The sequence below is a fragment of the Nannospalax galili genome, unplaced genomic scaffold (genome assembly GCF_000622305.1).
Source record: "Nannospalax galili isolate Female #2095 unplaced genomic scaffold, S.galili_v1.0 scaffold136, whole genome shotgun sequence".
Lineage (NCBI taxonomy): Eukaryota > Metazoa > Chordata > Mammalia > Rodentia > Spalacidae > Nannospalax > Nannospalax galili.
This window is the reverse complement of record NW_008340872.1, coordinates 2512107-2539372: the sequence shown is the minus strand read 5'-3', so window position 1 is coordinate 2539372 and position 27266 is coordinate 2512107. Positions and strand designations below refer to the sequence as shown.

At 40.1% G+C, this 27266-nt stretch overlaps 2 protein-coding genes across 3 annotated transcripts in view; both read left to right on the top strand.

The window, feature by feature from the left end:
• Positions 1–17667, top strand: part of Slc5a3 (solute carrier family 5 member 3) — a 30765-nt gene extending 13098 nt beyond the window's left edge. For both annotated transcript variants that reach the window (XM_029564884.1, XM_029564885.1), the window contains exon 2: positions 6879–17667. In XM_029564884.1, coding sequence (XP_029420744.1) covers positions 7216–9372 — 2157 coding nt within the window. In that variant the 5' untranslated portion in view covers positions 6879–7215 and the 3' untranslated portion in view covers positions 9373–17667. The remainder of the gene's footprint in view (positions 1–6878) is intronic.
• The window catches only part of Mrps6 (mitochondrial ribosomal protein S6), a 53083-nt gene that overhangs the window by 12804 nt on the left and 13013 nt on the right, over positions 1–27266 (top strand). The window lies entirely within an intron of this gene.

Genomic DNA, 27266 nt, shown 5'->3' with positions numbered 1-27266 from the left:
TTGACTATACCATTTTACCTGTAAATATTACGTGTATCTTTAAAAACAGTCACTGCACCTTTGTTACACTTTAACATCTGGTATCCATGTTCACATTCTCTGAGTTGTCTCTTTACAATTGTTTTAAACTCTGAATTCAAACAGGTTTTCACAGGTTACATTTACTTGTTATAAGTCTCTTAATAATAGAATGTGTTGTGGCTCCCTTCTCCCCCCTCCAATTGGTGTTTTATGAGTTTGATTCCAGGTATTTACTAGAAGTTGGTAGGTAGAAATTTGATTACTTCAGGTTATGTTTTGTAAGAGTATTTCCAAGGTCACGGGGTAGGCAGTATCCCATTTAAGAGGTACATATGACTGTCCTATAGCGTTAAAATTAATGATCAGTAAACATAGATACACATCCATTTTAAAGCTCACCATCAGCTTCTCACCCAGGACTTTAGCATGGGTTGTCATTACTGCACATGAGTGTGGTATTGGGGTTTGTGAACTTTGTTTCCCATTGTGTTGTTCCTTTGTGTATCAGTGACTTAGACTTTTCCTTTCCTATATCTTTCTGACAAATGTTATAAAAGAATATTTTGTTCTATCCTCCAGAGGATGTTCCTATACTTCAGTGATGCTCTGCAGTCTCTTTGATTTTCTTTTTAGCTTTGCTGGGACTCAAACCCTGGATCTTGTGCATGCTAGGTTAGTGCTATAACACCGAACTACAGCTCTAGCCCTCAGTTTTCTTACCTGTAAATTGGGGCTAATCATGCCTGCTACTTGCAATTTTTATTTTATTTTTTGAGAATTAGAGGAGCTTCTACATATACTATAAAAATACTGCTTGATGTTTGTATTTGGTCTGGGGGTATAACTCAGGGTTGAAGCATTTGCCTAGCATGTGGGATGATTGATGGTCGTGTGGAAGATCATTTAGCCATCTCGATGGAGTATTTAGTTAATATTTGAATCACTTTTGTAAAAGACATTTGAGCAGGTGTGACAAGGTAGTGTCTAGACACCAAAACCAAGTTGTATAATATATTAGATGATTTTTATGGGAAGCAGAGTATAGGGTAGGAAGGATTGAGGTGGTCAGGGGACAAAGACCCAAAGGACTTGAAAAGGCCAAGTTTTGTGCCTGGGATCAAACATAGGTCCTTGTACATGGCAGGTAAGGCTCGAAACACTTGAGACATGTTCTGCAGGCTTGCTGTTCTTAGTCTCTTTTTCTCCATACATGTATTCACTCAGGTGACCACATTTAATACTTAACTGATCTTGTCACATGTGCTTACTTGGCAGTCTTTTGGTCAGTTTGCCAGGCATCTGCCACGCTTGTTTTCTTGCCACTCACAAGTTTCTTTTGAGACAGTCTTCATTATGTGGTTTAGGCTAGCCTTGAACTTGTGATCTTTTTGCCTCAGCCTTCCAAGTGCTGGGGTTACAGGAATGTGTCCCCATGCCTATCTTCAGATACACATTTTTAAACATGTATGATATTGAGCTGTCTTTATTATTTAAAGTTGTTACTTTTTCTGTCGTCAAAGAAAGGTCTTTTAATTTAATGGTAGTTAAGCATTGCATTGTAAGTAAGGGTAGAAACTAGTTAGACACAGGTGTGAGTGGCTCAAACGCAAACTACATCTAGGGCAAGTTACCTCTGGTTTCAGTTTTCTCATCTATAAAATGGTCACAGTAATTGACCTTAGAATTATTGTGACGCTTTAAAATTTTTATTTTTGCTCCACTTGTGATTGGTGAAGTTCATGTCTGCTGTGTTAAGAAAACTTGGTTATGTTTTTCTGTGTCTCTGGTAAGCCCACTCATGTTTACCTTCTGCCTTTTTAAAAGGTTCCAGGACAGTCATGTGAGTGCTTAATGCTCTACTTTAAGCACCATTAAATTATTCCTCTCATGGAATTTTCTTTATTGGACTTTTAACACAGGATGACAAGAAGTGAAAATGTATGAAAAGTCTGTAAGAATATATATACATTTGGTTATTTTTTATTGCATTTTCAGATGAGTGATGTAAAGTTGGAACTAATGAGGTAATTGAGCCTCTTGAAGGTATTTGTAAAAGAATTACATGTTGAATACATTGATTAGTTTTAGCTCTTTTAAATGTAAATAATGTTAGTGAAGACCCTAAAATCCCTGGCAGATAGTTGACAGCTAAATTTGAATATCACTATTCCCAGTCCACTCAGGTGCAGAGAATAAACCGAGCTGGACCTCCAGCCTGTTGTACGCGCACTGCTGCTGTGGCAGCTCTTTGTTCAGAGACAAAGTAGTCCAAAGCAAAGCAGGTACCTCCTTGGTCAAACTAGAAAGCAGTGCTCCGAGTTGTTCCGCATTGTGCTCCTAGAAGCTGCTATGGTCGCATTCACAGAGTTGACGTTTACAGAGATAAGTTGTTGCAGTTAAGTGCAGAGCTTAGAGCCCAGGTCTTCAGTGACCATTCTCTGCTGAACTGCTCGTTATGGTAATCTATACCCACTCCTTTACCAAAACTGTGTTTAGTGCTTTTTGAGGTTTTAAGTGGAGAGAAAGCAAGCACAGGTGTGCACATATTACACAAAGGTGATTATAAGTCAAGCAATCAGATCTCCAGAGATCTCCTTTATAACCTTTAAATTACTAGATGGCCATGTAAATGTTTTTCATTTGTATCAGTTTACAAGCAGGACTTGTCAGGCCTACTCTTGACAGTGTGGGCTGGGCCTGTGTAGATTGTCCCCTGAGTCAGTCTGTGAACTTACCCCAAAGCTGAAGCCAGTGCTGTTGGGTGGGAGTCACTTTTGGGGTCAACATAATCTACTTGTTAACCCACATGCATCATCAGATTATGACATGAGCCCTGACAGAGAGCTCAGTGACTTTGTTTTCCTTTTTCCCTGTTTGATTTTTATGACATTTGACATTTCTTTTTAGATACATATATTCTGTATTTTAGAGATTGTTACACAATAATTTCCTAGTTTGATAGGTAAATGAAAATAGTCACCCCTATGTGATAGAAATGAGATTGGTGGTGGTGGGGAGGTGGCTCAGCAGTAAAATGTACAGGCTGCTCTTGCAGAGGATCTGGGTTTGATTCCTAGCACCCACATGGCGGCTAACAGCAGTCTTAAACTCTAGTTCCAGGGATCTGACACCATCTTCTGACCTCTGACCTCTGTGGGCACTGCACAACGCAGGTGGACTTAGATGCATGCAGGCAATACACTCATACACATACAATAAAAATAAAAATGAAAGAAATGAGATTTGGTTGTTTTGCTAGTTATAGTTTGATAAACATGTTTTATAACACTGGAAGAAGTTAATAGCTCATTTAAATTTGGTCTTTTTTTTTTTTTTTCCTTCTAGTTGGTTAGAGAAGCACAGTGTCTGCTTTTCTTCCATTGAGTTAATTCTTCAGTTGTGATTTAGTTCATCTTCATGTATGAAAGCATCAAAACTGCATTCTAATTCTGTCCAAAACTTAATAATATGTTACTTTCTGAGAAGGAAATTGTGCTTTTAAGGGGAATCCAGTTGTTTCAAAATACTTTTGTGTTTGAAGATGGCCTGAATCAGCCCATCATTGCTGGAGGACCATTCCTTTATATTTTCCAAATATTACTGTTGTTGTAGAAATAATCTTAAAAAAAAAAAAGTCCTAGCAGAGAAGCAGCCAGCTGACCTGTCAGTTGTGAAGGAAGGCATACATGAGTATGAAAATATATTTTAAGGCTCATGTTAAATGAAGAAAGGGTTTTCTATGTATACTCTTCCTGAAAATAAAGGAACTATAAAGGAACTCTGGACAGTTCATTATGCTTTTGTTGAAGAAATGTTCACTTCTTTAAGAGAAAAATTTATATAAAATTTATTCTATTTAGGACCATCTTTTTTAAGGAATGTGAAATGTTTCCTGAAAACTACAATTCAAGGCTTTGATAATCTCTGGATGATTAGAGAATGAAATGTAACTTCATTGTACTGCGGTGTTTTATCTTCCTACAAACTTAATTGACGTATTTCAGTTATTATTTTCCCTTTTCCATTCTTTAAGAAGTGTTGGCCACTGGATATATTTTGTTTAAATTGGAAAACTGAAAACATACCCATAGACTAGTAAGGAGTCCAGTGAGGGGATAGTCAGCAGTGGCTTTTGAAGGACATAGAGAAAATTAGGTGGAAAGAGTTTTTTTTTATTTTTGAGGTAGTGTCTTACCTGTAGCCCAGGCTGGCCTGGAACATGCAATTGTCCTTTTGCCTCAGCCTCCAGAGTGCAGGAATTATGGGTTGTCACCATGCCCAGCTTTGAACACAGCTTTGAGCTCATAATTTCCCGTGGGGTAGATCTAAGGAAGTTAGGGATCAAGCCTTGTATGGTAATTTCAACCAAGTGAGCACTCCACAGAAAGCAGAATATTGCTTAGAGCAGGCCCTGCATAAGTCAGAGTTGACAAAGAGAAGTGGTGTTACTTAATCCAGCACTGCTTTCTAGTTTGACCAAGGAGGTACCTGCTTTGCTTTGGACTATTTTGTCTCTGAACAAAGAGCTGCCACAGCAGCAGTCGTCACACACCAGTCCCTCTAAACAAAGACTCTGAGTGTTTTCTCCTTGGAAATCACATGTTCAACTGTTGCCACTGAGAAGAGTTTTATCTGAAGGCCTTCTGACCTTGGAGCCAGCCTGACTTAACCTTTGTAGGTGAACAAGTCACAAGGGTACAGCTGGACCTTGGGCATCAGGCTGCACTGAAGGCAGGATTTCATGACTGAACCCTTCCCTTTGTAATTGAGGACTGCCCTTATATTGAAACAGTAAAAGGTATCCTAAATAAATAGGGTTATCAGTTGTAGACCTTGCTCAAAATTTACAGGGTTCTTTCTAAATAGTTTTGAATAGTTTGAATAATTTTTTTTTTAACTTCCAAGTTTTGGAGGTGGAGGGAAGTAGTAATAAAATATGACCAAATTCAGGACTTGGCAGCTATGAAAGTAATGGAACAAATTCACCTAAAAATGATTATTTTTATTTTAAGTATATGAGGGTATTGTCTGCGTATGTGTAAGTGCACCTAAGTTGTGAAATGCCTGCAGAGGTCAGAAGAAGGTGGCTGATCCCCTGCAACTGGAGTTATGGACAGCTGTTAGCCACCATGTGGGTGCTGGAAATCAAACCTGGGTCTGTGGCTGGGAATCAAATCAGGTCCTTTGCAAGACCAGTCAGTGCTCTTAACCTCTGAGCCATCACTCCAGTCCAACAAATTCACTTTTTAAATATGTTTATTTGCCTTTGGCAATATTCTAGCCATTGCCATTGACTTGGGAGGCAGGATTTTAATGTGGAGGTTTTGGGGGTTTCTTTCTTTTTTTTTTTTTTTTTTTTTAATAATTGTTTTTGTTTTCTGTTTAAAAGAGGACCGATGAGGTTGACATTTTATCCAGCAAGCTTTAGAAATTAGACCTGATCTAATTTGGTAGGGCTTTAGTCTTTAGGAAACATGTCTAGTTTCTGTCCTTGCTCTTAAGAGTGTGTTCTAAGTTTTTAGTATTATAGTGTTATTGCAAACAATTTTGGAAAACAGTGGCCTAATATTATTTATGACTCCTAACTTTATTATTGATTTTGAAAAGAAAATGCCTAGATTTGTCAGAAGCCAACAGTTTTTTCAAAATTAAAAACATTAATTCTAAGGTTGCCTCAGTAAAAAGAAGAAAATAATGTTCACTTGAAAATAAGGTTCTTACGGATCTGTCACCTACTTTTATAATTACCTGATGATTTAGTTTCTCTTTTAACTAAGAGGAAGCCATCAGATTTATAAATTTCATTTTAGTTACATTTAAGTGTATGTTTTTACAGAGTGATCATCCTAATCCAGGACTGAAAATATATCAGATTTATTGAAGATGATTTCACAATTAACAAATGTTTGTCTTGTTCAGGTTTGGAAGACAGAATAATCAAATTATTCATTCTTCCAGAAAACGTCTCCCTCTTCCTGTTGCTTTCCATACAACAGGGCATTAAAAATACTGGAAGCATCAAAATAGTCTACAGGACGAAACCTTGAACGCAGTGCCTTTATCCTCTTAGAAACGCTCTTAGAAGTGATCTCCTGGAGATAACTGCCTGAAAAAGGAAGGGAATGAAGTTACCTCTTTTCAAGTTTCCTTTTTATCTTCTTCCAAGATCTCATTAGCAGAAAGAACACTTTAGCCTAGTTTTGGAAATTGTATGTTGTAACTTTTTGTGTAGAGTATCTTGTTTCCTGTTAGCCATTTGTAATTCCAGGTTTTACCGTATGATAAACTGTACCTGCATTTACAGTAGGAACTTAGGAAAGTTCTGTAACAATAGGTTTGCATAACTGTTGTTGGTTCTGTTTTAACTTCTCAGGGTAGATGCTGACACCTAGTAAATACACCTGCTATTCCATCTAGGGCCCTAGGTGGCCATAAGGTTAGTCCCCTCCCCACCAATACTCTTGCAATTTCTAGATATTTGAAGATTTGTTCTCATGCGAAAATTTAGTGACCCCTTGCGCCACACCCCCAAGGTTTTTTTAAGATGTTCATACCTATTCTGAACTAAGACTGCCACAGGAACACAGGAAAGGACTGTATGTCATGGTAGGCAATCACTATTAGAAGAGTAGACTGCTGATGAATTGTTAGTTCAAAGTAATGACTGCTGTCACTATGATTTGTGACAGTACAGCTTGGTCTTTGCTCTGGTTACTAAAGTATATCGTAAAAGTTCGTTCTGTTTCTGTTTTTTTAATAACAAATGTCGCGCCGAGTTTGCGATTGAAAGTTTCCTCATCGCTTGGTGAGACGCTCCTCTAATTCAATCTTTGTCTTTTGTCTTTGCTGCCTTGCAGGGTTGGTACAGTAGGCTTCACTAGACTTAGCTGCAACTCAGAATTTCTCCTCCAGCACCTGAGTAAATGCTGATGGTCTTGTGGAGAGTGGATTAAGAGTACGAGCTAAGTTCTCAATCCCAATTAAGAAGCGGAGGAAAATTTAAACTGTCTCCTTCAAAGTTTATCACAACCACCACCATCAAGACAGCAAACCAAAGGACAAAGACTTTGAACTGCTGTGTTGCTCTGTGTAGTCCAGTTCACGTGTGGTTTACAGACCTGGCTGGGGTTGCTAATAAGTACATAAGAATCTGGACACTTCTGTCATTTGGACACTTAATCACAAGTTACCAGAATGAGGGCTGTACTGGAGCCAGCAGACATTGCCATAGTGGCCCTGTACTTCATCCTGGTCCTGTGCATTGGTTTTTTTGCCATGTGGAAATCTAATAGAAGCACCGTGAGTGGATACTTCCTGGCGGGGCGCTCTATGACTTGGGTAGCAATTGGTGCCTCTCTGTTTGTGAGCAATATTGGGAGTGAACACTTCATTGGGCTGGCAGGCTCTGGAGCTGCGAGTGGATTTGCAGTGGGCGCATGGGAATTCAATGCCTTACTGCTTTTGCAACTTTTGGGATGGGTTTTCATCCCGATATACATCCGGTCGGGGGTATACACCATGCCTGAATACTTGTCCAAGCGATTTGGTGGCCATAGGATTCAGGTCTATTTTGCAGCCTTGTCTCTGATTCTCTATATCTTCACTAAGCTCTCAGTGGATCTGTATTCGGGTGCCCTCTTTATCCAGGAGTCCTTGGGTTGGAATCTTTATGTATCTGTCATCTTGCTCATTGGCATGACTGCTCTGCTGACTGTCACTGGAGGCCTTGTTGCAGTGATCTACACAGATACTCTACAAGCTCTGCTCATGATCATTGGGGCCCTCACACTTACAGTTATTAGCATGATGGAGATTGGAGGGTTTGAGGAAGTTAAGAGAAGGTACATGTCTGCCTCACCCAATGTTTCTCTCATTTTGTTGACACACAACCTTTCCAATACGAATTCTTGTAACGTGAATCCTAAGAAAGACTCCCTAAAAATGCTGCGAGATCCAACAGATGAAGATGTTCCCTGGCCTGGATTCATTCTTGGGCAAACTCCGGCTTCGGTATGGTACTGGTGTGCTGACCAAGTCATCGTGCAGAGAGTCCTAGCAGCCAAAAACATTGCTCATGCCAAAGGCTCTACTCTTATGGCTGGCTTCTTAAAGCTTCTACCAATGTTCATCATAGTTGTACCAGGAATGATTTCCAGAATACTGTTTGTTAATGACATAGCTTGCATCAACCCAGAGCACTGCATGCAAGTGTGTGGAAGCAGAGCTGGGTGTTCCAATATTGCCTACCCCCGCCTGGTGATGAAGCTGGTTCCTGTGGGTCTTCGAGGCTTGATGATGGCAGTGATGATTGCAGCTCTGATGAGTGACTTGGACTCCATCTTTAACAGTGCCAGTACCATATTCACCCTTGATGTATACAAACTCATCCGTAAGAGTGCAAGCTCCCGAGAACTAATGATTGTTGGCAGGATATTTGTGGCTTTTATGGTTGTGATCAGCATAGCATGGGTGCCCATCATTGTGGAGATGCAAGGAGGCCAGATGTACCTTTACATCCAGGAGGTCGCAGATTATCTGACACCTCCAGTGGCGGCCCTCTTCCTTCTGGCAATTTTCTGGAAACGCTGCAATGAGCAAGGAGCATTCTATGGTGGAATGGCAGGCTTTATTCTTGGAGCTGTACGTTTGATACTGGCTTTTACCTACCGTGCCCCAGAGTGTGACCAACCTGATAACAGGCCAGGCTTCATCAAAGACATCCATTACATGTATGTGGCCACAGCGTTGTTTTGGATCACAGGACTCATTACTGTAATTGTTAGCCTTCTCACGCCACCTCCTACTAAGGATCAGATTCGCACCACCACCTTTTGGTCTAAGAAGACCCTGGTGACAAAGGAGAGCTGCTCTCAGAAAGATGAACCGTACAAAATGCAGGAAAAGAGCATTCTGCGATGCAGAGAGAATAGTGAGGCCACAAACCATGTCATTCCAAACGGGAAGTCTGAAGACAGCATCAAGGGCCTTCAGCCCGAGGATGTTAATTTGTTGGTGACGTGCAGAGAAGAGGGCAACCCAATAGCTTCCTTGGGTCATTCAGAGGCAGAAACACCAGTAGATGCTTACTCCAATGGCCAAGCAGCTCTCATGGGTGAGAAAGAGAGAGAGAAGGAGACAGAGAATGGAAGCCGATATTGGAAGTTCATAGACTGGTTTTGTGGCTTTAAAAGCAAAAGCCTCAGCAAGAGGAGTCTCAGAGACTTGATGGATGAGGAGGCTGTTTGTTTACAAATGTTAGAAGAGACTCCACAAGTGAAAATAATACTAAATATCGGACTTTTTGCTGTGTGTTCACTTGGAATTTTCATGTTTGTTTATTTCTCCTTATGAACTTAAGGATATGGTGAGACACTTAAGAAAATACTGGTCTTTGAAAACAAAAATGTAACGTTGCATCTCTCAGGCATTGTTTACGCTGAAGGTTTTAGCCAAATTTTACTTAGCAGAAAATTATCTATTTGCAAGACTGTTTCCCAGAGATGGATGAAAGTAAATCTTCAAACAGACTGAATTGTACAAAATGTGTTTTTTAGAGTTTTCCATACCAAAGTAAGGAGAGACCAATTGTTCTCATAGAGCACTTAGAGCAGAACCTATATTAAGGTATCACGAGTAAAGTATATTGTCTGCATTGCCAAGTCTGGGTAGACCTTATACTGAAGTAGAAGATTTGCTCATCTGTAAGGTTTTTATCTCTGTAATCCCTGCTATGATTGAAAAAATGAATTCTTAGAGATTGTCTGGTCAGATATGTACTGAAAGTCTAATATGTTGTGTAGTAATTATTTCAGGACAAGTTCATGTGTTTGGTTTGTTTGTTAGCATGCGTCTATGATTCCGCTTGCCAAAAGAAAGGGATGATGTTTTCCTATAGGTGTTTTTGTACCTGTATGTGGAATGTTGGAGTTTGGGGTGGACTTCATTCCAGTCTCCTCCCTCTTATTATTTTTTTTTTCCTACTTTTACTGAAGTTTAAGTGAACTGTACTCAAGTGACTACCAAGTCTATGTCTATAAAGTTATTTGTCGTAATTGTGTTTTTATTTAGGGGGGAAGTAAATGTTGCTGATGATCCCCACATTTATTGACCAAATTACGGTCAATCAGTATTTTGGAATACAGTTTGAAGATTACCAGCTACCAAGCAATTCTTGATGGACTTAACACTAAATTAACATGAGTCATACTCTACCTATTTTCTAGCTTCTTCCTTGCCATTTTGTAACGGTCTTTGTTACGTAGCCAAATGCCTTCCTGAATGGATCCAGTTGAAAAATCATGTCCAGTATTGTGAAGAGCTGACAACTGCTTTTGTGTGCTGGTTTCTTACTTGGTTAGATCATGATGTGTTGAGCTTGAGCTTTTAGAGGGAAATTCTAATTCTGAGATTATACTTCATTCTTTGTAAGTTCTTTTTCTGATTTTTGTGTTTCTCAAAAGATGTGCTATCTGTATACAGCCTGTCCATCTTTGATGTTATAGTCAGTCAGCATGAATATGTTCCAGTAAAAGCTGACTGTCAGTAACAGAAAGCGGAAGACTGCACTCCTGCCATTGACCAGTGTAGGCTTTCTGTAGGAGGGATGGCGTGTCCAAAAGTTGCCATGAAGAAAGACTTCGGGGCTTGTCAGTGTGCTTGAGGAGGATATCACAGGACTTGTATTACAGACCTTTGTCTTGGTGTGGGTTGGTATCCGGTTGCAGTAACCATGGGTAGCAAATCTTTTTAGAGGCTGTTTCTCCCTAGTGAAGACAGTACAGAGCTGTTAGAGAAGCTCTACAGATGGTGTGGCTCTGTGTCTTCAGCCCCTTTCCTCCACAAAGATGAAGACAGCTCATTGTGTATCTACTTTCTTTAAGCTGAAAACTTTTAAAATTGCATGGTTTTTATTAAGCCTTGTACTTAGGGAAATTATTTTATAGATAATTTTGTAGATTTTGAATAAAAAACTCAGTCCTGATAACTAACTCTTTTTGTAATGCATAAATTTGTTTGTTAATGATGGACTTGATTAGTCCAAAGCTGATTTTAGGGATTATCAGGTAGCATACAGTCTTCCTACCTTCAGGAGGTTTTCCAGTGGACTGAGTCTATAGATGAAAGAGTAATTCATGTATGACTAGCACGTGTTTCTGAAGAACTTAGAGTGCCTTGTACAAATTTCCTCTCAATTTCTACTTTGAGGTTTATAACCTAGGGGCCTAGGGACCACCTTTTCTTAAGTGGAGGTTGAGGCTGTGACAGGTCCAAGGTTACAGAACCTTTTTGGGAAGAACAGAAACCAGTTCTCCAAATCTAGATTCAGCATTGGTCCACATGTGTCTGGATGAATGGGTTGCCCATGGTTTGTGCTATTTTCTTAAAGGAAGAATTCTTCCTCTGAGATAACCTTTTGGCCTTTAGAACGTTATAGGATCTTGGCTTTTCCAAATTTGCATTAAATTGTAGAAATTATTATTATTATTTTTTTAACTCTTGAGTACAGTCCTATGTGACATAGCAAAAATTGACACATTGGCTGAGTGGCCCTTTTTTCCCATCCATTTATGGCATAAGTGAATAACAGGCATTTTTATGAATTTCCTCTTTTTATTTAATGTTGAGTTAGTAGTTTGGAGTGTTGGGGTCCCCTTATCCTCTCATTGCTGTTGTTGTACTTAGTAAGACTCATAAAATACATCATCTTGTGTCTATTGATGTGTAAATAGCAGTAGGTCAAGTTTAGAGTACTAATGTCTATAAATAAGGAATGACTTAGCATATCCATTAGAACTGTTTATTCTTACACATGTAAACATCAATTTATTTAGACTGAAGCCCCTGAAGCTTGTCGTTCTTACTACTTCCCAGTAATGGGCAATGTGCTTGAATGAGTATGTGAGTTGCTGGTGGTAACTTCATTTCAGGGACCAGCCTTCAGTCTGTAAGGTCATTGGAATGATTGTTCCTGGAATGATACATGACTGCTTTAAGCTATCAAAATTTTCATACTTTACATGCATATAAATGAGTTCTAAAAGGTGGCATGGATCTGTAGACATAATGTGTGTGTTTGTGTTTGCTTAAGCTAAGGTTTTGAATTGACTGAGTTTGACATTGACTAAAACAGTGCTTGAAAGTCAGAATGAAGTAGGTGAGGCCATGGGTTTACAAAGATGGAGAGAATATCATTGTCCTCTGTGAACAATACCCCAAGCTCCTACATGTTTGTGTTCTCAGGCAGTTCACGTCTGGATCTGGTGAGAAGGGCTTATGACATTGGCATGAAGGATGTTTTCTGTGGGACTTCAGGTTTCTCTTTGGTTTCACTTGTGTCCTGTCACTCTAAAAATAAGCCACTGAGCCCCTGTTGTCCTCAGCTGTGCTTTCTAGGAAGTGATCACTTTTGTCTAAAGAGAAGCATCAAGCAATAGCACTGATCCTTGGGCTCCAGTTCAGTGGATCTCATCTCCAGGGCTTCCTTTTCACTTGGCTCAAAGGATCCATTATCTTGGACAGAGAGGTTGGCCAGGGTCATGTATCCATAGCTCTTAGAGATGATACCACAAAAAAATTAGCTGAGACCTTTCACTCTGTGAAACGTCCCCCCATTTTAAGAATTGATCAGCAGAATTGTTACTCAGTTCTCTTAAGCATGGAGTTAAGTCTTCTGGGGTCTCTCTGTTCCAAGTGCATGATCTTCCCCTCTCTGGATATTATTCCGTGTAATCTATAGGTGATTCTTCTTTCCACCAAATAAACCAGCTTTATTGTTAGCCACTAAGAGTTAGACCCTTCACATCCCTGCTTGATTGATAGTGTGGCATTGATTGCTTCATTGCCACGTGTTGTATTCCCCGTCTCCTCTTCATCTGAGGTGTCATGACTAAAAAGGGGCCACGTGGGCATCTAGTAGTGACACCTCATCTTGCCCTTGGTTTGTGTGGAAAGATGTACAAGGCCACCCTGTTACATCACGTAACTACGGAGCTCTGCTGGTGCAAAATTTCCTAAAAAGTCAAACCTGTTCTGAGGTGTTGACAACTAGATGATACAGATGTGAACAAATTGGTAAAAATTAACTTAAAAAAATCCGTACAAGCATAGGATCTTATTCATTGAAATCTAGAACTTGAAGCATCTCAGCTATCAGCCAATTTAAACCCCTCTCCGTAGAAGTAGAATACCAGGGAATCCAGCCTGATAACGCCTGTTGTAATGTTAAGCATAAAGAATGAATTCATTAATGCAGTGGAGGCTAAAGTGACTGATAACTTGGTAGTAACACTTTAGGAAAACAATCGTGCTTTTAGGCTTCATTGTTTAGAAATGTCTTACTGTCTAAGCAGATTTCACAAATGGTGTTCTGGTCTTGTCATGTTGCTTCCTAGTTTATTGCCTAGTCTTTAGTTCAGTACTTAACTGATTTCCTGTTTGGCTCTTTGGTCTGTTTATTTCACATACTGTCTTAATGTGTAAAAGGGTTGTTTTGCCCCAGTATTGAGGACTTAAAACCAAATAATGACTCATTGAAATTAGTTAAATATACTGCACTTAATAAAAATGTTAACAAGAACAAATATTTCTAACTCATAAAAGTCCCTTTGAAATGATGGTGTTAGAATGCAAGAGGCACTGGAGTTTGTTGTGATGCCAAAAAGGACTCATTTTTGCCATAAAGGCAAAAGCTTGAAATTAGTTGGTATAAAGAAAAACTTTTGTACTGTTAGGCTGAATTGCATGAGAAGTGTGTTCTGATCACTAGACCTGGTTGGCTTAACCTGGGCCTGAGACCCCTTCTCATTAAGATCACTTCTCTTAATTTGGTAAGCTGCTGTCACACTCCTGTGCTGGAATACTGTAGCTGTCAGCTGCTTCAACTCCTCAGAGCAAAGTGAGCAAAGGGTTCTCTGGCCATGCGAGTCCCTCACTTAGCTGCATGGTGTTTTCATTTCAATTTCTCTCTCTCCAGCGCTGCAAATAAGCTTTACTGCTACTGAAGGAGCTTTTTAAAAGTGTTGTGAAATTGATATCATTTAGGTTTCTTTTTCTGTCTCAACTCCTTTATAAAAGGTAAGATTTAGGTTGTTTGGGTGTAAGCAACTCATTTACTTGGCAGTCAACAGCTGTAACAATTGGCATATACAGCCTTTTACTCAGAAATGAAGGAGAAGGTGTGGTATGTCTGTATCATCACTAATCTTGTGCACTTTATTTTTAGGGGTATATCATCCATGATCTGCAGCTGATCCGATTCCGCTAAGTGTAGGAGTAGTAGCTTTACTGCCCTTAGAAGGCAGAAGGGCACTGTGCTGTAACCTCTACCCCACTTCATCTCATTCCCAGGCATTCTGTGCTGTGTGAACTCTGCCAGTAAGCTACATATTACAGTGATTTTCACAACAGCACACGTTGATACATATATCCACAGCGTAGTTCTATCTTGCTGAATTCACCGTTTCCCCCAGTGCTGCTAGATAAAGGAGTGCTTACACACACACACACACACAAAACCAGCTGAATGTTCAGTGTGTCAGTATACCCTGGACTTCTATACTTAGTCATTAGTAACTTTTGTTGTTGTGAAAATTGGAAATAAATGGGGCTTATTAAAATCTCCAATGCTAGTGTATATGATATTCCACGGTATAATCAGTTTCTGAAATTTTTGTTTGGATTAGTGCCTTCTGGTTGCCGGTATTGACTGTGCTAGTTTGCACCGCCCCTTTCTTAATAGGACGCTTCCTTTGTTACTCTTTGAAAACTTTCATTGTAACTAGTGAAGGAAGGCTAGCAGAAAATACACATTTACACACTTTTATGTGTAGCCTTTAGGCTCAAGAAAACAAGATAGTCCAGTATCTGTGTTGTAGCTTAGTGTTATTTATTTGTCTTTGCTTTATATCCATTATTAAAAATTTTAAGTTAATTGTAATTCTCTGTGTATACTTTAATTTTATCATTTTCCAAGGTAGATTTGATGAGTACATCTGGGAACACATGTAACAGCAGTTTGTATTTCCACAAGAGAGAAAAGGCTATTGGCCCATAGAAAGCACAAAGCTGTTCACATGTGTGTACCTCTACTTATAAAAAGCACAAGGCTAACGCATTCTCACTAACCCGTAAGTGCCGGTCATAAAGCCACCAAGTATTTGTCCCAGAGTTGTTTTGGAGACCATGGTATCAGGAGCCCTAATGAGCTATCTCAGTTCTACATGGATCCTGGGTGATAAAGGATCCAAAGTAGTCTTACTGAATTTGTGCGGCTTTGATGAAAGGAGAGTACTGTGGCTGTATTGGGGTTACTAGGGAAAATGAGGTGTGTGGACACAGTTCCATAATCTGAGACTAAAGAACAGGGACGGCTTAGGTTTTTGGTGGACAGAACAGGCAAGAACTTTCCGCTTTAACCTGCAGAGTCATTGGTTTTTATTTTGGTTGTTTTTTTTTTTTAATACTGTCTAGAGGAAATTTTACTTGTCAACAATGTTCTAAACAAAGAAATTCTGTGCTTTATTTGTGTGTGTGTGTGTGTGTATGTGTGTGTGTGTGTGTGTGTGTGTGTGAGCGATGAACTTACCTTTATTTTATGTGCTTGGCTGTACTTTTAGTAGAGAATTTGATCTCTGTGTTCTGAACATCTAATTCTGAGACAGATTTGCCAAATGAACTGTCGCTGCTCTTCACAGTGGCGCTAGAATCTTTTTTTTAACCTGTCCCATTATGCTCTGCAAGACTAGGTCAGTGAGACTCTGAATGCACGTGCGGAAGATGGAAATGTGTTTCCAGTCAGCGTTGCCCTTTCCTGCTCCTTGCTTTCTTTACCTCCAAGTAGTCCCATGTTTACTAAGAATAAAAATGAATAGTCTGGAGTTTTGTCCATATTTTAAGACACAGCTCTCAGAATAGAGAGCGCTCCTCCTTGCCTTCTTAGGGGGAGACTTAGTAACTTCTAACCAAGATTGCAGACTGGTGGAACTTTTTTTTTAAAAAAGACTTTGCTATGTTAATAACGTTTCAGAAGAGTTCACATGAACACTAAGGGAGAGGTTCCTCCCTCTAGCAAAAAGCTAGGCAGGTGTGTACCCACAACATAAGTTTTTAACATGTAAAATTTACAGGTTTCAGGATGGGCTGTCGGGCTGAGAGGAGAGGGGTGTTAGAAATGGAGGACACTGAAGCAGTTTGAAAAACGTCCTTGGCTTAGCAATATGTGATAATGCAAAGCAGTTACAACGGTCTTAGCCCTACATATTACGTATTCTCTACCTTTTAAAGAATTTATAAGAACTTTATGAAAAGTGCTTTTAAAAATTCCTTTGGCAGAAACATTTTCCATTTTTAATTTCACGGAAAACTGCTTTAATTAGACTAAGTGAAAGGTAGTCCTAGCAATGTAAATATGTATAATTAGAATATTCTCATTTCACTGTGAGATCTCAGACTTTTCTGAGTAGCAAACAGGTCACCAAGTCTTTTGCTCATGGACTTTTCTGTGGGGTTATTAAAATGTAAAAGCTTTATTTTTTTTTTAATATGACATACTACATTAGGGTCAGATAATGGTATAGAACCTGTTCTCTGCTTTCCCTAGGCATTATTGCTTCAGTCTATAGATTGCCTTCAGAGTTCAGAAGAAGAGCAAGGATTCACCTGTTCTTTGCTGGGGACACCTTGTTTCTCTGCCTAGAGCTGTGTTGGCAATCATCATATGAACTGTTAGGCTTCTCAATGCTTTTTTTTTTTTTTGACAAGATGGATATCAGAAATAGTTGCTGTGCAAAAGTTAGTAGTCTTCTTCAAGAAGAAAACCAATTCCTTTTCTTATAGCCTGTGAAATTGCTTCATTCATTCCTTTATTTTTAAGCCAAATGTCAGCAAAATACTGCTGCTTTTATCTAATAATTTTGATATGTAAGTATTAATGCATTTTTTAAAGATGTCTACATTGAAAACCATTATCCCCAGTGTCCTGCCTGTTATAGCTCTGTTCAGGTTTTCTGTTAAGAGACCATAGTACCGTGGGGCTGTGTATTGTGTGCATGTGTCATTTTAGTTCTGCTTTGTAGGTTATAATGGAGTCGATGAACATTAATTTGTTATTGGTTAGTTTTTTAAAAATTATTTCTAGTTTACCTCCGTTGTCCTCAGCTTTTTTGTGTTAAAGTTTGACTAATCAGGTCCTGTACACCGTGTAATGCTTTAGTTGCAAATGGAAGAACTTGGTGTAAACCAGGTTTCCTACTGAAAGGAAAACAGTTGAAGCTGTAGATGGAAAACTATCTGTTGGTGACAATTCTAACTTGCCTGTTCTGTATACAACTGGTTTTTAAAATTGTAGATGTGTGTAATCTTGGTTTCGGTGTTAAGTGTTACTGTTTAAAAACGGAAAAGCAGCGATGTGCTGGAGAGCTGTCAGTTTCTATCGCTGACTGTGACGTACTCTGTTCTCGTGAGCTGCGTCACTTTGCCAGCTGCTGCACTAGCCGGCACAAGCATTTGGACACTTAAAATGAACTGCATTTCTTGCAAAGAACATTCCTTTCTGTGGTATTTTGTCCTGTAACTGAAGTGTAGTAATTATTTTATGCAAATGTTAGCACTTCTGTACCAACTTTGAATAAAATGAAAAATTTACATTTCTGTGACTATTTTCAGTGTGAATGTTTGTTCCCCCAATTCACAGTGCTCTACATCTTATTTGAAACTGCACTCTACCTCAGTTCTGCTTTCTTGGCTCATGAGTGGTTTCAGAATTTGCCCTGATGTTATTGTCACTTTTTAACCATTGTGAACACTGACTCGTGGGTATTGGTTAAGCCAGGTGGTGCACGCCTTTAATCCCAGCACTAGGGAGGCAGAGGCAGGTTGATCTATGTGAGACCAGCCTGGTCTACACAATGGGTTCTAGGCCAGCTGGGGCTGCAGGGAGACCCTGTCTGAAAAAGACAAAAAAAAGTGGGGGAGCGGGGAGAACAGAGTTAATGTGTAAAACATGGAATAAACATGGAGAATATTCTTATATTTCCCCTTTTCACATTACAGGAAGGTTAGAAGAATTTAGGAATCATCTTCATCCAGATTCACCAATAGTTAACAATGTTACACTTGTTTTTTGTATATTCTTCTTAGTCTTTTTTAAAAAAATATGTATTGCCTGCATGTAGGTAAGTATACCCGTGTCATGCAATGCCCGCGGAGGACAGAAGAGGCTGTAGAGGCTGTCGGATCCCCTGGAACTAGAGTTACCAACAGTTGTTAGCTGCCATGTGGGTGCTGGGATGGGAACCCCGGTCTTCTGTGAGAACAGCCAGTGTTCTTAACCATTGAGCCATCTCTCCAGCCCCTCTTCTTAGTCTTTTGAGAGAACCATTTGCACACATCATTCCCCCTTCTTAAGTCTTGGAGTGTTTTTTTTTTTTTTTTTTTAAAGATTTATTTTATTTATGTGTGTGCATGCTCTGCCCATGGAGGCCAGAAGAGGGCATCCGATCCCTTGGAGATGGAGTTACAGGTGTTTGAACTGCCCCATGTGGGTGCTGGGATCTGCACTCTGATCCTCTAGTAGAGCAGTACTGCTCTAAACCACTGAACCACCTCTCTAGTCCCTGGGGTGTATTTTTAAGTTAAGGGTAGTTACTTACTAAAATCTAGAAAGTAAGCTGGGCATGTGGTGGTGCATGCCTTTAATCCCAACACTCAGGAGGCACAGGCAGGCAAATCTCTGAGATTGAGGCCAGCCTGTGAGTTCCAGATCAGCTGAGGCTACAGGGAAACTCTTAAAAAACAATCTAGAAAGTAACAACAGTGATTATATTTTAGCCCAAAAGGAGCACAAGCCCAAATTGAGGGGCATTCACAATATGACCAGCTTGTATATACTCCCAAACATTAAAGGGGTAGGGGCAAGGAACTTTTTTTGGATTAAGGAAAACAAGAACAGGAGGCATAGAGCTAAATGGAATACTCAGACCTCCCAGTGATTTAAGTTGCTAAAATGATAAAACTGGAGCCAACAACATTTGAATAGTCTTTGGGTTCTGGGGAGCCAGGCTCCGAGAGCTGATAACATTGACCCACTTATTTCAACTTTAAACTCCATAGAATTAACTAATTTTTTTTTTTCATATTTAACATATTTGACTGAAGCCGGGTATGGTGGCGCATGCCTTTAATCCCAGCAGAGGCAGGTGAATCTTCCTGAGATAGAAACCAGTCTGGTCTACATAGTGAGTTCCAGTCCAGCTGGGGCTGTAGAGAGATCCTGTCTCAAACCCAAAATGAAATGTTTGACTGGATATAGAATTCTAAGATGGAAAGTACTTCTAGAACACAAGGACTAGAAACTAGAAAACTAGAAAATGTGGAAAATTTTGGAAGCTTGAGACTTTTTTTCCCATATGTTCCAAAATTTCATAATTCTGTGCTTTGCTGAAAGTCTCTCTCCCCTTGTGCTGACCTCAGGCTCGGGCTACAGCAGCTCAGTGCTGGGATGGTAATTCTGTTTTCTCTTTATAGCCCCTTTTGTATAGCTCTTAGAACTCTTAGACTGGTACACTTAACTTTATAAGTCATTTAAAGTTTTTGTCTGTCTTTTCCCTCTTCCCAGGGAAGTTTCTACACTTTTATCTTCCAACCTTTCTTTGGAAAAGCAGTTTTTAAATGATTTCCGCTCGGCTCAGGTACGAGAGCTGTTGTGCTGTGGTTGTTCTCCTGTTCTGGTTTCATAGATGCTGCTGCTTAAGACACTGGAGATTTTCCTACTGCGTTATTTACTCCAAGACAGTTTTCTCCTGTTCATGTTGGTCTGTCATGTTTTCTCAGTTGAGTGCAGATCCCTGACTGTCTGTACCTTAGTAAAGTAGACAGACTCTGTCAGGGTGGATCTGTCAGATTCACCTGTTCTTGGTGACCTCGTTCTTAGAGAAAGTCCTGCAATGTCTTTATAATAGACTGGATTCCTCACAGAAAGTTTGAGGTTTAAACTAAAGGGTATGACTTGGGATCTGTATGAGGACCTGGGTTTCATGCCCAGCAACACTCTAGACAGAGATGGGCAGAAAGGCTCTGACTTGTATTCCTAGAGCCAAGTGATAAAAGGGCACAGGGTGTTCACTGCAGTTTTTCTTAGTCTCTTCAGTGTGACCCTCTACTTAGAGCTTGCCTGTGCCTCGTGTTCACAGACTATCCTCTGATACTTCCACTCCAGAGAATAATCCTATACATGGACTCCTTGGGATCCACCTGCCCCTTTGTCTTTCCACGAGTTGTATGTACTTTAGTTTCTGCCTTAATCCCCAGTGTCAAGTGCTTAGATCTCTTTGGAAGCATTTGATTCTCGGTGTGTGGTTGGTTCTTGCCTTTCCCTGCTGTGGCTTTCTTCCACTTCTTTCCAAAGTTTTATTTTCCCTTCCTTTCTCGTGTCCATAATCTTGCAGGGTTTACCTTAAAAAAAAGTTGGACTGGAGAGATGGTTCAGTGGTTAAGAGCACTGGCTGCTCTTGCAGAAGACCCAGGTTCGAATCCCAGCACCCACATGAGAGCTAACAACTGACTGTATCTCCAGTTCCAGGGGATCTGACACCCTCTTCTGTTCTCTGCAGGCATTGTGCGACACAGGTGTACTTACATACATGCAAGCATAAAACTCATACACATAAAATAAAAATAAAAAGTCTTAAACTGTATCAGTGTATCATGTTGAGCACTTTGAATATATAAATTTAGTCACTCATATTGTAGTAAAGCTGAAAAAGTTGTCCTCACCATAGTCTTTGTGGTGTTCCTGGAATCTCTAGATAGTAAAGTTGAACCATCCAGCTATCTGAAAGTCTTATTATCCTGTGAGTTCAGCTTTTGAAGGTTGCAGTTTTGGAACTGTTACTTCTTGCATTCCTTGAAGGATGCTGTCTGCCGAAGCAGAGCCAGGGTGCTCAAATTCTGCTTAGCTCTTTAAATACAGGGTTGCGAAGACTTCATTTATTAAAAATGACTCAGAATCCCACCTCTCAGATCATTTTATTGTGAAACTTGACCTGAACAGTTCATAAAACAATACAGATATAGTGCATGTAATGATTATTATTTTTAGTAAATTATATGTTTATTTTGAACACCAGCTTGGTGAATACTAGCTCACTTGTTGCCCTGTGGGCAAATACAGGGTTAGGTTCCTGTGAGCTCATTTTTGTCATCTGACAATATTTTATCTGTTTCTTTTTAAAAGACATAATTATTGTTTAATGTAGTATGGATTTTTTTAAACATGGAGCTCAAGGTCAAGAGCATTACACTTCAACCCCGAGTGAAGTGCATCTAACATTTTATTCCCAGATGCCCATCACTGCCTGGACTTAGGAATTCTAGATAGCACTTCAGTAATACACCTGGGGGCTTTTAAAAACAGCAGTGTCACCAGCAAAACACATAATTCACAGCAGGTGATTTGTTTTTCATCACTCTTCATCTGTGCACACCTGCAAATAACTTTTAGAGGATTTGGGGGTTACAAATACATCCATTAAATATACAAATTGGCAAATATGGATCCCACAGATAATGAGGATTAACTTTCACTGCAAAGAAAAATGTATGCCATCATTCACAAGAAATAGAGCATTGCCAGCCCCCGCCCAGCAGAGCTCATTCCAGCTCAAAGTGACGGTTTGAGGAGTTCTCTAGATGACCCCCTGTCTCCAGCTTTTCCTCCCAAGTTCTGTCTCTGAAGTGTTATTTTTTCCATCCTATATTTGAAATAAATATACTCAGAAGTTTTACAATTTGGTGTAATGTGCGCTGTTCTCTGGGTCATTGTCTTCATGAGTTTTCCTCTAACAAAATAACGGAGGCAGTAGTTTATGAAGTACAGAAGTATATTTAGCTTATGGAGACTGGGAAGTCCAAGAGCGTGGTGCCAACATCTGCCACTACCACTTTCCACCCCAATCTGGTGAGGGCCTTGCAGTGTCATAACTTAACAGGACATCAGATGGTAACACAGTAAAGGAGCTGGAGAATGAACACTGCTTTTGTGACAAAGCTGCTCCTATGGTAAACCATTAACCATGAACGGATAAATCATCTCCAGTGGACCTACTTGGGCTAGCTTTATCATAAATATGGGAATAGAGTTTCCAGCATGGCATTTGAGGGATGTGCTTGTCCTTAGTATGTGTGTAGCTCAGGATGTGAATTTCAGGTCCATTGCCAGTTCATTTTTTTTTTTTTTTAATGTGGGGTCTGTATTGCAGACTGGCCTTGAACTCAGTCTTTTGTGCCTGCAATTCTGGAATTGTAGACATGGGCCAACACCCTGTGCCCTTTACTGTCTCCATCTTTGTATTTTCTAGACGACTTTGAGATAATGAGGTTCCTTTTCCACATACAGCCTCCAGCTTGATTTTGGCATTGGGCAGACACTGCTGATATTCAGCTTGCAATGAGAAAGGTGCACAGGTACATAGCCTCAGAAGTGGGTGCAGCAGGTGAGGGCTGCTGGCCTTGCACGTAGTCCTCTTCCAACGTGAAATCCCACTGTCATCCTACAGCAGATTCTCTGGATTTCTGCTGTCTGCACATTGGGTTTGCCACCTCAGTTTCTGCAGCCGTTCAGGATCTGGATTTTGTAGCTCTCACGTTCCTTGTGTGCTGTGGGATTTGAGCACTACTGAGTTTTGTTTTGCTGTTTGTTTCATCCTAGACTGCACCTTCGTCTTTCACCTCGTTCCTTTACACTCTTACTGTGCTCTTACCTCTGTTTGACCACGGATGCACACTGGTTATACATTTCTGCCTTTCAAAAACTGCTGTTTGTTTCTTTGTAATGAAAATCTTATATGTTATGACTAATCCCTTCCTTTCTAATTGAATTAAATAGTAACTTTCACTTCTTGGCTCTTTGAGTTACATACTCTCAGTATTTGTTGAACACATACCGGCATCTCCAGTGATTGTAGGGATAAGATGCCAAGTTGAAGCACTTTAGTTTAGAAAAACGGATGCTCCTGGAAAATACACTTGGACGATGTATGTGGAATAAGACACCCGTGGGATTACAGAGGAAAGGCCACTTCTGCTAAGTAGCTGTCCCTCGATGGATGGTTTTACTCCGGTAACTCCTCTGTTCTTTTGTGATTGCTTTTCCTCCCTGCCTTTCACCTTTCTCCTATCACTTGAGTGTCAGCAGCACTGCAGGGCCCCGTTGGTGGGATGCACTTTTAGTCTGTTGTTCAGCAAGATGTACAAATCTGAGCCCTTTACCAAAGCCCATTTCTGATTCTATTAATACATTTTCCAAAATAAGTTTTTTAAAAAAGCACTTCTCTTAATGCAGTCATCTAATTGGTATTTTCCTAAACATTGCCCGGGCATTTAGGAGATTCACAGGTCCTAACTAGAATTTCTTTATGAATCTTTTTTGTCTCTGCCGTCAAAATCCTTTGCTGATTCAAATCTTCTGTGGCATCCCTGGCATTCTGTGCTGCCTTCTGTGTGTGAAGAGGTTGAAATATAAAGGCAAGGGACTAGGTTGTGCACAAAGGACAGCAATCAACAAGACAGGCAGCTCAGTAATGTCTACCTGATGCCTGCTCTCACTATCCATTTCACAAGCTGTGGCTTTTCATTTACTTGCTGCCATAGTAACCAGGCCTCCTGCCAATCTTCTTGTTTCCCATCTTTTATTCATCTGGAAGTACTTCCGGGAAGGGGGTGGGGAAGATAGAAATGGACCCAGCAAGAGGATCCTGGATTTGGAAATGTGCTTAGAAATTGTAAGAGCATCTCGATTTTGGTATCGATTCCCGCTATTGAAGCAGTATTTGCCACAGGTAGCCACCCATTGGGACTGTTCTCTACTCACTTTCATGGACCACTCCAGTGTTACTGTGAGAATCATTTACCTTCCTTAAATTAGAGTTAGAAAAGGTCTTTGTTTCTAAGTGAGGTCACCCAAACTCAGAAAAAAGCATGTCGTTCCTCATATACTTGTCCTAGCCTTTAGTATATACATGCATACATGTAAACAGCTGTAAGTGTGGTATAGTATAACATTAGAAAGGGTCACAGATGATGAAGAAGGACAGGATGTAGGCGGAAGGCCAGTGAATCAGGAAAAGAGGATATAAAGTTAATACTTTTCTAGTTTCAACCTCATTTTTTTTTCTATTTTGTGGTTGATATGTGCATAAAACTATAATTGATAGTAAAACCCCAAGCAAAGCTCAGCTCTGTGGCTTCAGAATGGCCATTCTAACTGCAGAGAAGGTCAGAGATACACAAAATTTGGGACTCTGCAAAGGTGTGTTTGAGTGGCTAAGTTAATCCAGCTGTGTGATGTTTTTTATTTGTGAATTCATTACAGTAAAATGATTTTTATTTTAAAAAGAAAAGGTCTTTATCAGTATCAAAGTGGCTCCACAGATAAAGGTGTTTGCTAGTGCAAGTTTGGGGATCTAAGCTGGATCCCAGAGCTAGCATAAAGGAGGGAGATAACTGATTTCACAGAATTGTCCTCTAACCTCCACACCTGCGCCATGGCACACACACCTACACACATATATCATACACAGACACACAATAATAAAAATAGCAAATAAATGGGAAAAAAAAGAGAAAAGGTCTTTGCTTAAAGCTCTTTGTAAACTGCAGCTCAGTCTAGAGCAATGAGGAGCCAGTTTCTTAGAGTGTAGTCCTCAGTCTCTGTACCTGGAGAGCTTTAACACTTCAGTGCAGGAATTTTGAATCTCAAGATCAGTTGAATTGACCTATCTGCGGGAGAAAGGCAAACATCTTTTTTTTTTTTTTTTTTGCAGAGTCTCCTGTAGTCCAGGCTAGCCTCAAACTCACCCTCACCACATAGCTAAGGATAACCTCCTGTTTCCACCACAAAGTGCTGGGATTACAAGTGTGTGTCACTCTGCTGGGTTAAATTTACCTACCTCCCTCCTTCCCTCTCTTTTTCTCTCCCTTCCTCCCTTCCTTTCTTACATGTGCGAGAGCTTTGCCTGCATGTATGTAAGTACCCCTGTTTGTTCAATGCCCATGGAGGCCAGAAGAGGGCATTGGATCCCTCTGGAACTGTAGTTATGAACGGTTGTTAGCTGCCATGTGGGTGCTGGGAATTGATCCTGGGTTCTCTGCAGGAGCAGCCGGTGTTCTTAACCACAGAGCCATCTCTCCAGCCCCTACTTTATTTTTAAAGCTCTCTGTAGATTCCAATGTGTGCTGAGGGATACCATGGTGAGTACCTTTCTCTTTTGACTTAGTTCATTGTAAAAGGAATGTTTTGTTCTATGCAGATAAGCCCTCATATTTGTCCTTAAAAGGTATTGTAATGATATACTTTGAAACTCCAGAAACAAGTTCATTAAGGAACTAAACTGCATTACAGTTGAGCCACACAGATTAAATGTTAACCAATGCATATAAGTAACTGAAAACTAACTTCCGTGCTCAGTGGGTCAACTTTCTGTGATATTATCCATCTGTGGGCTGTAGCCTTTTGGTGCCACTGCTGGTGTTGATGGCCCAGCATGGGCCAGCTGCAGGGCGGGCTTCCTGGACGACTAATCTCGTTTATGATGTGAAGGTGTCCTGCTACCTCATTGCTGAAGTTACTCTATGTTGTCCCATGACCTTGTACATGTGTAGACTCGGCCATGCCTTCCCCACTCACTGACAAGTTACCTCAGCTCTGTTTTGGTTCTTGACTCTTGTCATTGACCACTGGTGTCACAGCCTGATTTCCCATCTTTGTGTTCTGATCTGATTCTCAGGATAGTGATCTCCCAGTTCTCCACATCTAGTTTTTCCTCTGGTTCCCCAAGAGACAGGTAACCAGTTCTAACAGCTGTGATGCTGGAAGTGCCAGTGTGTAAGGCTCTTTGAGACACCAACCTCTTGAAGCTGTGTATCTGTGCTTCACTGATTATGTCACTGGAAACCCGTGTGGATATTTCTGGTTGGTTAGGGATAGTTTTAAGACTTCACAGAATTCACAAATTATGGTACTTAAAAAAAAAAGTGAATTAAATGTGCTCCCTAGGAAGTTAGTTTTAGTGTAGTTGTTCTAGAAAACAGGATCAAGGTTCCCCAAAACACTAGTTAGGAATAGTGTGCGACCCAGCAGTCCTGCTTCTGGGACTGTATCTGAAGGAAGGCATATCAGTGTGTCAAAGAGATACCTACATTCCTGTGTGTTGCAGCACTATTCACTGTAGACAAGCTCCAGAATCAGTCTCAGTGTCCATCAGTGGTTGGGGTGGATGGATAGAGAAAAAAATGTAGTACATACTCACAATGGAATAGTATTCAGCCGTATAAAGTAAGAAATCCTGTCATGTGCATCAAAAACTGAGTTTGAAGGGCATATTGTGTGTTATGAGCCAGGCATAGAAAGACAAATGCTGCACGCTCTTTTCTGTAGCTAAATACATTGACCCTCTGGAGCAAGAGAGTAGAATGGGGAGAGGAGAGGGAATGGAGAGAAAGTGGTAACAGGGTAAAGCTGTAGCTAGGTGGAGTAAGTCCCAGGGCTCTGCAGCAAAGAGGGTAACTAAGGATTTAGGGCTTGTTTTAAATAGCTAGATTGGATTTTGTGTTTGCAACACAAAGAAATGGTAAGTGTCTAAGTGTCTGAGGTGATGGATATGACGGTTTGTCTGGTCCGAGCACTGCACACTGTATGCATGTATTGAAGAACACTGCCTTGTATGTGTTTATAATTATGTGTCCATCTGTTTTTAAAAGTTTGTTTCTAAGGCAGCTTTTCATTGCCCATTGTAAAACAAATCATATAATAAAGCATAGTGTTTTAAAAAAGTGAAGATTCTTCTCTTTTGTTACCCGGGAAATACCTGGTGTGTTCGTATCTTCCTGTGTATGTGTGTTCTAGTACTCTGAAAAAGCACGTATGTACTCTGTATAGATTTTTCTTTGTTCTTAAAACAGCTTATGGATCAGTGAGATGAACAGTGAGATACCTGAAAACCTGAGTTCAGTGGAAGGAAAACCAGCTCCCAAAAGTTGTCCTGTGGCATGCACACACACACACTTACACACAATATTGAATGAATAAGCAAAACATGTCAGTAAGTCAGGATCAATATCATGTTTTCAGTGGTTCCGTTAAAACATCTTACTTGTTCATATTCACTGAAAATAATTTATTGAACCCATCTCCTATTGATGGACAGCCACTTTATTCAGTATCCTGTGAACTTTGTGATGATCACTTTTTTTTT